Below are 12124 nucleotides of genomic sequence, written 5' to 3' on the forward strand. Positions count from 1 at the left end.
ACATCGTAAAAGCGTTGAGTTCTAATGAAAGTTACCTATATGCCACTAACTAACTAGTAATATTGGAATTAGCTGTTTAACGTACAAAAAAAAAAAAAAAAATCTATACCATTATACATGCTCATCTAAAAAAAAAGACCAGCTGTACTAAGAATATGTATTGCCTTGCATGGGAAACACAGCAAAGTGAATTAATATGTAAATATTTTATTTCCATTTTAATCAAATATCATTGAAGTGCGTTGGGAGGCGGGCGAAAATGGCGTAGGTAAGAGGAAATGTTTATGTTGACAAACTTAACCTGCCGTTCGTATAATTTAATGGAACGCAAACACAACAGCACAATTTTAAACTAATTTTGCCGGTTTTCGTAACGAACTTAGGAAAGACGGCCTTAAATGGCATTCCGTTCCGTGCCATTGTTAGAGCCAGATATTCAAATCACTCCTCTGAAAATTAACTGCCTTTAGTCTCGTACAATACCTGAAATTAATTTTGCGTAAAGGATTTATTTAAAATTGTCGGAGGGTTTTGTAGTTAAAGATTACCCACTTCTCATTAATTTTATTCTCTTATTGTTTATTTATGGAGGTCTAAAAATAGCTAAAGGTTTTACCTGACCTAGTAATATTAAATATGCAGAAACTGTGAGCATCAGTAATTACGCTAAAACTTTTAGACATTCATTCATACACATGAGTTATTTTGGCTTATCATGTTTAATTATTAGCTTCTTTAAACATGACTCCAATTGCTACCACACCATACATCCGTGATGGCAAAAGATGTTTAAATATTCAACCATAAAAAAAAAAAAATTCGTTGCACACATTTTTTATGTGAAGAGGCATATTGAAATACTGAAATGAATACGTATTTTTCAGAAAAATAATGTATGAATGAAAATTTGTGAAATGAAGATGTGAAAATACACTGACGTATTTCTTATTACGTCAGTGTATTTTCACATATTCACATCACAAATTTTCATTTATACATTCTTTTTTTAATTTATTGTATGCAATACTATCATGCCCTGACAAAAGCCTAATTAACCAGTGGCTAAAATCAAGTTATCAACCTTTGCAGGCATACGCCTTTTTAAAACCCAAGTACATAATAATCTTTGCATTTTTGGCATGTACTATTACTAATTGCACTTTCCTGTGACACAACGCAACAACTCAAATGTTGATGATACCTGCAAACCTCTGTGGTACAGCTTCTTGTTCTCATTACTAGATCTATTTCAACAATAGTCATTTAACACTATGACTGTTTTAATTAAAAGAGCAATCTTGACACTATGGAGCGCAAAATGAATGTCCACATTAATGCCGGAAAATATCTAAAGGTCAAGAAAACCCAGAAGATAGAATAAAGAGGTATTTGAGGTTCTAGGGGATTTTATCTGTCGGATAGAAATTAGGCAGGCACAAGATGTTTAATGATAAGAACTTTCAAAACTTCTTCTTCAAAACCAAAGCACCAGTGGCGTGCACATTACACGTGCACAAAAGCACTGCCTACTCTATAATTTTCATTATACTTACATAGATGGAGAGTTTTATTTAATTTCTGCCATCTTCTTGCTTTATGCCTACCCTGGTCAAAAACCCTAAGTATGCCATTGCAAAGTACATAACAAATCTTTGCATTTTTGGCATGTACTAATTGGACTTTCTTGTGACACAGCGCAACAATCCAAATCTTAGTCATACCTGCAAATCTTCGTGGTCCAGCTTCTTTTTCTATTAACTAAACCTATTTAAAAAATAATCATTGAAAACTATGACTGTTTTAATTAAAAGAGCAATCTTGACACTATGGGGCGCAAAATTAATGTCAACATTAATGCCGTAAAATATCTAAAAGTCAAGAAAAACCCAGAAGATTTAAAATATACATATTCTACAACGCTCAAAAACGCCTGAATAATGTTTTTGGTAAACAGGTAGATGGAATAAAGAAAAGAGACTGTTTGAGGCCCTAGGGGAGTTTATCTGTTTGTTAAATTTGGCACAGACATATAATTCGCATCCTTGTGATAGAAATGTTTATTTTTGTCGTTGGAAAACAGTAGTTACATGCGGGTGAAATTGCAGGTAACAGCTAGTTACTAATGCGTCATATTCGTTTAAATAAACAAAGTTTATCAAGCTGTATGAAAATAACGTATGTTATTTATAAATATTAGTACAGGAAAAACATAGCTTATGCGATCAAAACTTTTGCTATTAAATAGTAGCTCCGCAATGTGTACACGACTAGTATAATCATAAAACACAAATAATGTCAGCACTGTTTATGTAACTACTTAAAATAATTTGGTTCGTTAAAATAAGTTTATTATTCACTTAATTTACACAGTGCTTCAAATTTAATTACAAAAAGGGTTTTCGTCGGGACGCGCTCGATTGCTAAAAATACGCCAAAACCAAAACAACATGACACTCTTCAGTTTTGAAGAAGACACGGGGAATTATAGCAATATGAAGAATCTGTAAATCGCTGATTTTCGAACCGTTGAATAAATAATCTAAACAACGAGTTAACGGGCAGAAAATAATTACTAGTTTACTCTATTAGCATTGCAGCAAAAATTGCACCATTGAGGAGAAAAGATTTTTTTTTCGTGAATCATGAAACTATAAATCTAAAATGTAAATTTCAACTTAATATCTTAAGCCGTTAAGAAAAAGAGCCTTGACTAAAGAACACACGTATCAACACACATGCTTTGGACCAGGCAAAACAAATCAAGGCAAATAAAATCAAGGCTAAAAACTGCCGGCAAAAATGTTGGTATCCTGAACTAGATCTATGAACACTCTTCACTTCGCTTGTTCCAAGCTCTAGTTTGGTCGTAATGCAGCCATCGTTGGGATATTTTTGCAAAGTATTGAGAAGCTTTGAATTTATACGAGGCGATTGTGAATGCAAAACTTCAAAGTTTGGAACACCGTTGCAAGGTCGTCTGGTCGATCTAGCTCTACAATATATTACAGAGTGTGCTCAGGAACTATTCAATTTAGTTCCAACCTCACTTTTCTACTATCGAACCGAAAATGCGAAATATCGTTAGGGTCTACCCATTACGGGGTTGATATTCTTTCGACACGTACAAATCGCTCCGCTTTCTCGTTTTGAACGCGCACCGCAAAGATCGGTCTTCTCCGCTAAGCGTAATATGGGTTTCGTCAAACCAAGCGTCAACAGCAGTGAGTGGTATTTTCTAGCTAAGCTTAGTACGCATCACTATACACCATTCGGTGTGATTGCAATCAAACACTGATCGATACATTTAAAGAACAGATGACAAAGTTATCATAAAATATGCAAAGTAACGTTTTTTATTATAGGATCCCGTACCTTAAAACAGGAGTATCAAAGTTGAATAGCATCACAGGATTAATTATTCAACAAAATACCTATAACAAAATGTGATACATTTAATTATCACACATTATGATACCATTAAAAGGGTTTTCCAGTCCTGAATACCCTTTGCGATCAGCAAAAAAATCCCTTTTCATTTACCTGAGGTTTCAGTTAACAAATGTTTGCAATTAGAAAGGTTTGCATGTTGGCCCATTTTAAAATGCCTTATTATAATTTCTAAAAATTATTTCCGAGTGGTCATGAAAATATTTTGAACATTTATATTATTTTCACGAACCTATTTATTTGCGAACTCTTTACAAATTAATAAATGAAATAATTTTTTCGCAAGAAAATGTTTAATTTTGTTTAGCACAAAGGCTTTAATATTGTTTTCTCAAGCCCGTACGATGAAAAATCATTTTGTATTCTGTCAGCACTCATTAAAAAGAACATACATTTACAACTTAAACTTAAATACATTTTAAGTTTCGCAAATACCCATGAGCAATACTTTTTGAGCATCTAATATGTTAACATCCTTTAAATATTACAACAGGACTAAGTAATAGTGTGAAGATACAACAGATTCAGCTTGCCAGGCGAGTGATTGATAGACCATTTGCCATTCTATTTGTGCAGCAGTCGTTTAGTAAAAACCTTCAAACGGATATAAATTCCACAAGGTACTTAGTTTTTTTTTATTTCTAGACATGTTACAGATTCACTTACACTAGAGGGTCAGAAATCATTCAGCCAAATCAGCCACACTTTTGCTATGTTACTGATGATGCCATTTCCAGAATAGGCACCAATGAGTAAACTAGTGTAAGATGTAATACAATATTTGATCATTTCCATGCAAGCAAGTATGTAGTAACCTAAGGGCAGTTTTCAATCAATCTCTCTAGTGATGTATCGTACTGGAACGCTTAATATCATGCTTGGTGTCACTCGTTCATGAAAATGAATTGTATTTGTAAAGTATAAGAGGTGTAACATCATAATACCAAACAAACATAGACTGCTAAAATTATAAGATTACCGTAATCCGATAGAAAGCGGCTCAAATGTTTTAAAAGCATTCTCTGGTAATCCTATTTTACCGAGAATAAAGACGTAAGCTAATTCACTTTAAACTATTTAGAACAAAGAACGCGTTTACTTCGCAATCCGCTGCTTGCCAATTTTAAAGCCTGCACTAATTACAAAGTTCACATGCAAATGCTAATTGCATAACGAAACGTCTTCAGATCATTATCTGCAAGAACTAGAAGTCTAAGTGACTCATACTCTGGACACCATTAAATTAAAATTATACACAAACTATTAATATAAGCTCTTATAAAAGAGAACGGCTGGAAAATTGGTTTATTAGATTTTTTATGTGAGACAAACATTAAAAACCGGTTTTTAGAATCCAAGTTAGTGAAACTTTATTTTAAAGCATTTTGCGCACGAAGGATGTGGATAAAATTGCATTTGGCAAGAGTAATCAAATAAACATAATTGTTTTCTGGAAGACGAATTCAGAAAGATAAAATCTATGCTAATATTATAAATGACCAAGTTTGCTGTTTGGCTCAACCGTAGGATCGATCTCGTTGAAATTTGATACAGATGTACTTTGCACCTTGGAGATGGGCATGAGGTATATAAAAACAGCGTTGCATACATTTTACCCGAGGAAAATAAAGGTTCCTGAAGGATTTTTCAATTCCAAAAAAACTCTGCCGGAATGAACCCCCTGAAGGGGTCTACCCTTTCCCGCCTTTCCTTTGCGGCCAGCTGCAGTGGTATTTTGCCCGGTATGAGAGCCTGCCAGTCTAATCGATACAGGGTTGGAGGAGCTACCAGTTTTTCGGACGGTTGTCCTTCCTCCCCGTTCGCTCATTCCAGGTAAGCGTTCCTCGGGTGCCCCGCGCTCCTGCCCCCTAAACCCGCTTGGGCCAGGGGTGGGTAGTGTCGGAGAGTGGTCCCCCCGACCCCGGTCGGCCAGGGTCGGAGCCAGATACTGCAGTTGCCAGGTTGATATGCACCGCTGCAGCTGCCCCGCGTTGCGTTAGCCCCTCTTACCCTGAACACTACCTTCCTAAAGCAGACTAAGTTGCGGGCAAAGCTAACTCCACTTTTTGTTTAATTTGAGTAGATCAGGTATTTTGACCTAGTGTTTTTCAATAAATGCCATTTAGCTTTCTGATACATGAAAGTTGTGCTTCAATTTATTTTTGCAATAGCCTCTTAAAAACTAAGTCGCCGGGATTTGCCAAAGTGTCAGCGGCAAATTGTGGGTAACATGTTAATCTTTTCAGGGTTGATCGAGCTTCGGATCTTGTTGCGAAATATCACCCCTCCCATCCCGATGTTACGAGATTAACTCAATTAATTATTATTAGCGATTACACAATTTTCAGACATTTGACTGAGGCAGTTAAATGACTGAAAATTGTAAAATAGACCATTGCTTATTATTTCTACTACGGATCACGAGGTCCTGAGGTAGATTGCCAGGTAGGGCAAAGAATGTATTTTGTATTGGATTTTTTTTGTGTTGATAGTTATTTGAGGAATTGGAGTTTTCTGGCAAGAAGTTATCAGCACCAACCCTGAGTTAGACAATTTGTGTTATCCACCCTGGCCTTCAACGATAAAGATCGGTGCTGGTTTTCTAACTAAAATAGTGTAATTAATCATTAATGCCCGCTAACCTGCACTAGAGCAGAGTTGAGGGTCTAAACTGTAAATAATTCTCTCCCTTAAGAGAGAAAGTGGATACCTAGAGTAATATAATAAGGCTGATAATTAAAAAAAAATAGTGTTTGTATTTATTTTACGTCAAAAGTGAAATCGTATTAATTAATAATTGCTAGTTTTAATAAAATTATTTACATTCAATGATATTTACAATCTAAGGTTAACCTGAAATAACTTACTCCCCATAATACCGTAATCATACCCACGTGTTGAATGTACTGAAAATAAATATGACGCGAAACGGAAAAATGTGACTTATAAATGAAGTAAAACGTAAGAAAAAAACTTTACAATTTTTTACATTGCTATAAGTTTTCTTACATACGTCGACAAAGAAGTTTCACTTTAATAAATATACTACGACAATACACACATCGCCATCTAGCCCCAAAGCAAGCATAGCTTGTGATATGGGTATTGAGATAGCTGATGAATATTACAGCTGATGAATACTTATAATATACATATAACCACCCAGACACTGAAAAACATTCATGTTCATTTTTATAAGTTTAAAATGCATATTATGAAAATGCAACGTTTCCTACTAGATGACGCTACAGTCGCTATAAGACTGATGTGAAAGGCATATACTAATTTTCGGCAGCGCCGGTAGGAGAGCCGTAGCTTTGCGCTCGTTCAGACACGGCGGGAACCGCGCGATTATAGAATCGCATGGAAATCGCGCGGGTCTTATTTATATGAGTTAGTTAGTAATCGTTCAGACATAACCGCGCGGTTAATCAAGCCGCGCGGTTACCGCAACCCAACCGCCAGAAAATAGAATCGCGCTGCTCCCGCGCGTTTCTATTACTATGGAGTCTTTACTTCGCGTTCAGTTGCGTTGCGGATACCGCGCGGTGAGCACGTCACTGTTCGCGAGTTCGCCATGGATCGTTTCGACACTGAACTATTTATTGATGAGGTGGAGAAGAGACCTGCAATATGGGACATTCAGTGTGATGATTACTCAAATAAAATTATCAAGAACCGAGCTTGGCAAGAGTTGGTGGAGATATTTGGAAATTGCGAAGACACGGTGGAAAAAAAGAATATTTTAAGTAAGTAGGTTTATTCACCAAAAAATAATTGACAGAATTATGTTATAATTATTGTTATGAAGCGTATATTATACTCTCCGTATACTTTAGGTACTTAAATAAATATAAACAAACTTCGGCTGCTTTATGCAGACATTTCGAGCATTTTTCAAATGAAGGTCACAACGGTATTACCATATTTCGTTTGTTTACATTTAGTTATGTACCTAAACATTACAAGTACGGTATGTTAGTTGCAGCTATATCTTTGTGTCTTGCCATGGAACACGCCCATCATTCACAAAGTAATGAGCGAATTTATCTCTGATATTCAAAGATGACGGTGTCCCTCTTCCCGCATGCAAGGTATTGAGATTAGTCATGGGTGCATTATATAAAGTATCTTTAAATTTTAGACCATCTCTAGTCCGCACATAGTTATGTAGAACACAAGAAGCTTTTATTATATCTTCGGCAAAATCTATGTTTACATTTATAGGCCTATGAAAGATGCGCCATTTGTTCGCCAAAATACCAAAAGTGCACTCAATATTACGTCGGGCTCTCGATAACCTATAGTTAAAAATCCTTTTTTCATATGGTAAACATTTGCCTGAATATGGGCGCATTAAATTTTCTGCTAAGCCGAAGGCTTCATCTCCAACTATAACATAAGGCATTGGTGTTAGGTCTACATTAGATATTGGTTTAGGTGTTGGTATGTTTAATGATTTTTCTGTCAGGCGTTTATAAAAAACCGAATTTTTAAATATAGCAGAATCACTGCTTTTGCCATAAGCCCCAATATCAACATAAGTAAAGCAATAGTTGGCGTCGCAAAGTGCTAAGAGCACTATGGAAAAGTAATGTTTATAGTTATGATACAAAGAACCCGAATCAACAGGCTTTATAACTCGGATATGCTTGCCGTCTATAGCACCAATGCAATTTGGAAAATTTGCATATCTCTCAAAGTCTCGTGCTATTGTCTTCCAGATATCTTCAGACGCTTCGGGCATGACTATGTTTACCAACTTATTCCACAATGATTTACATACTTCGCGGACAATTCCAGTAATCGTCGATTTTCCTAGGCGGTAATTGTAGCTTAGTTCTCCAAATGAACAACCCGTACCAAGATATCTGAAACAAGAATATTATTAATAATGTTATTATTTTTAGGTACACAACTCCAAAAAAAATGGAAAAATATACGAGATTGCTACAATAAAGAATACAAAAAAGAAAAAACAACTCCTTCTGGTTCAGGTGCTCGTAAAGGAGCCCGATATATGTATTTTTCAAGATTATCTTTCCTGCAGAATAGTGTAAGTAATAAAGACACTACAACTAATATTGAAGAACAGAATGAAAGGCAAAGTGAGGAGACAAGTGAACTAAACGCCAATGCAACCGAAGCCACTGAAATACGTCCCCCTAAACGTAAGAAAACACAAGTGCCAGAAGAAAAAATAGCGGTTTTAATAGAAAAAAGTATCGAGTCACGAAAACATTTTCAGAATGAACTTCAAGAAAATAGTATTACCAAGCAAGATGACGACAAACTCTTTTGTTTGTCGTTATATAAAGAACTCAGAAAAGTACCAGAAAATAGGCGTTTAGCAACCAAAATTGAATTACTTCAAGTGATACAAAAAGGACAAAGCTTACCACCCCCTCTTCGCTACAATACTCAGCAGATCACACCTACGTATTGGCAAGGACAACAGTATACAAGCCCGCAAGGATATTTTACTACATCTGGATCATCTCCTCCTGTTCCGGCACCGTCACCGTCACCATCGCAATTTAGTTCTGGCTCTCAGTCCTCTACAGTTATAGAAAATATTTATGCTGATTTTGAAGAACAATAAATAAATCTTACCTTAAAGTTATTACGAGTTTCTCTTCCGGTGACACGCTTGGCCTCAAATGCGTTTCAGAGCATGAAATATCTTGCCTGATCAGTTCAATTAGTTCATCAAAAGATTTTATTGACATTCTCAAATAGTCAAAAAATTTGTTATCATACATTCTTAATTTGGGATATAATGTTACGAACTGACCATGTACTAGTCGGTCACGTAATATTGGATGCACCCAATACCGCCTTTTTCTTTTCTTTTTTTTAAGGAGCAACCACAGTAAACACACTTCTTCGTCGACCTCCATTTTGAAACTGACGCTTTACCCGCACGAAATCGCATACTAACCGCGCGTGTCTGAATAGCATCACAATTTTGCGGTTTGAAACCGCGCGATTCGTAAACGCACGATTCCCGCATGTCTGAACGCACGCACTTATTGGTGAAAGCGCTCAGGCCGCGATTGCCCGAGAGTCGCAGGTTCAAATCCTGTCGGTTCCGAAAATATTTATATGCATTTTAAATTTATAAAAATTGATAATTCCTCCAAGTGTAGGTTAATACACTGATCAAAAAATTACAAAAAAAAAAAAAAAAAATTATGTTCGTTACACAAACATTTTCCAGTTGTGGGAATTGAACCCACGGCCTTTGACTCAGAAAGCAGGATCAATGCCCACTGCGCCTTTTGGCTGTCATAAACACAAAAAATTTGGATATCAATACATTTCTATTTTATTTGATGGTAATTACGAAAACGTGATCATCGAATATTTTACTACTTTCAATCCGTTATAAAAATACGGAACCCAATAAGTTTTAAATAACAAAGAATTTTGTTCTTATTTGACGTAGTAGCGAAAACATATACACTACTAAAAAGTAAAAATAGATAACTAGCTTTTGCACGCGACTTTCTCCACGCCTGTCTCACTTGATGAATTTTTCACTTATACGAAAACGGCGACGGTAAGTATAACCCTGAGCCCAGTAATAAATCAAATCAAGAAAAATAATCTCCGGTATTAATGTCAGTCTTAAGGCGTCTAATTTTCCTCCCAAATATAAGCTGGAATTTCGTACGACATTTTGATATATTATACTCCACTCAAGCATTGGATCAAAAAAATACTGAACGGATAACATGAATGTCTTTTCCGAAAACATCCGCTTTTGATAGAAATAACTTGGATGGAAAAAGCGATAAATTTTACAGATAACTAACGCTTAAACTATTTTTTGTATAAAGTCCCTGTAAACGTATTTTATTTGTTGTTCAAACATTCGAGTATTACTCGAACGTTCTATGGATTTCATATATAAAATACTAATGTTATCGTGTAAAAGTAGTCACCGTTAACTCTTCAATATCTTTATTTTATCTAAAATCTAAATATATACACAATCCCTCGCCAACTTATGTCAGACAATTAATTGGAGAAAACAATGCATTGTTTTGTACATAAAACTAGCTGTTGCTCAGGTCTTCGTCTGCGTTTTTTATTAATTATTAGTATTGATTTGCAGTTATCTTTAAATAACAATAAATTAAGAAACATCGGATGCGAACAACACATCAGTTTAATCATGTGGTGTTCACATCAGATGCTTTGCAGATGAACTGTGTGCAATTACGTTAGATAAATTATTTTAGTCCTTTACGCTCGCCATTGTTCTTATCATATAAAAACAACCTTTCAGCTCTAAAAGTTCTCGGTAATTTAATAATTGTTAACAGAGGGTACAATGCACTTGCTACACCTACAACTTCGCGTGTTTGTATTTATTAAGTAGCTTGTTGTAGCTTTCTTATCTATGTGTAATTTAAAAGACTTTAAATTAAAAATTACTTTATTTTTAGTATTCCAGTTTGGAATAGTCATTTTAATCTTATCTTTCAGAGTGTTTACTCTAATTACAGCATAACTCATTATAAACATTACAAATCTATATTATCATAATTCTTCCCTTTTTTTCAATCCCGGCACTTTATCTCCATCACAATCCTTTTTAAACAATTATCTAGGCATCTTACACCAGATTATTTCAATACCACCTTGTTCAAATATTCCTTTCGTTTTTTTTTGTAACTCTCTTTACGAATTTTAATTCCTGTCATTTTGAACTCCCACTTAAATTTATATTGATCACAGATTAAGCATAATATTGGACATTCTAATAATAGTAAGACCCGTTTTTTTTAATAAACATATAGGCAAAGGCTAACAATGTCTATATTAAATTGGTGTTCTCCCTTTTATACAGTTTCGTTGTAATAAAAATGACCCTTAGACCCTTTTGGATGGTGATATCGGGAAGAAAAGGAATAAAAAGGAAAACACGTGTATGGACAGGTGTGTCTACATAGGAAAGATAACGTTATACGATTGAAATTAATAATCAATCCAATCCAAAAACATCAGATAGTAGGTTTAAATTAATGATAGCAATTATTGCTTTGCCCTGGATGGCTCTTATAACCTGAAATGATCTGAAGATTTCAAGGTTATAAAACTTTTAACATTAATTGATTGTTTTTTTTTCGTTTTCGAAAAAAAGAAAAGAAAAGATGCAAGATGCAATTTTTGTTTTACTGCAGTGGGACCATGGTTATTATCAGTGCATTTATAGAAATCGAACTCTCAATAGGTAAATAGATAGTTCTTAATAATTGCGGTTTACGCGTTTCCATATTTTATCTTAAATTAAAATATTGTCTCCTCTTCACCATGTACTGAAAATAATAAACTACTCATGTAACACACGCTCCATTGCGTGTCGTTCTTCTTAATTTGTCAAACAAACGGGAGCGTAGTAACACACAGTAAGCATAGTCCTACAGAGGTCCGACGAAGAAACCTAGACAGAGCAATCCCGCAAAGTACGAGGCGAGGAAAGACTTACTTGCCTAAGTAGTAAGGCCTCTATTCCTTATAGAGCCATAGCCTCTATACGTTGACATTTTTCAGGGCAGCTTCGACCCTCTGGTTATAATTCTGACAAAGATGGGCAATGCATCGAATTAGTGTTTAAGCACGATGCCGTGTGGAAACCGATCACAGATAAGGGTTTAATATGTTAGCG

At 35.2% G+C, this 12124-nt stretch overlaps 1 protein-coding gene and 1 long non-coding RNA gene across 2 annotated transcripts in view; both read right to left on the bottom strand.

The window, feature by feature from the left end:
* The window catches only part of LOC120637206, an 82195-nt gene that overhangs the window by 2359 nt on the left and 67712 nt on the right, over positions 1-12124 (bottom strand). The window lies entirely within an intron of this gene.
* Positions 6773-9467, bottom strand: LOC120637205 (protein ALP1-like). The gene is made up of 2 exons (XM_039908909.1): positions 9061-9467; positions 6773-8318 (listed from the first exon to the last, which is right to left on the bottom strand). Exons 1-2 carry the CDS (start codon positions 9345-9347, stop codon positions 7436-7438), a joined length of 1170 nt encoding a protein of 389 aa, XP_039764843.1. The 5' UTR covers positions 9348-9467; the 3' UTR covers positions 6773-7435.

Source organism: Pararge aegeria, chromosome 3, assembly GCF_905163445.1.
Source record: "Pararge aegeria chromosome 3, ilParAegt1.1, whole genome shotgun sequence".
Lineage (NCBI taxonomy): Eukaryota > Metazoa > Arthropoda > Insecta > Lepidoptera > Nymphalidae > Pararge > Pararge aegeria.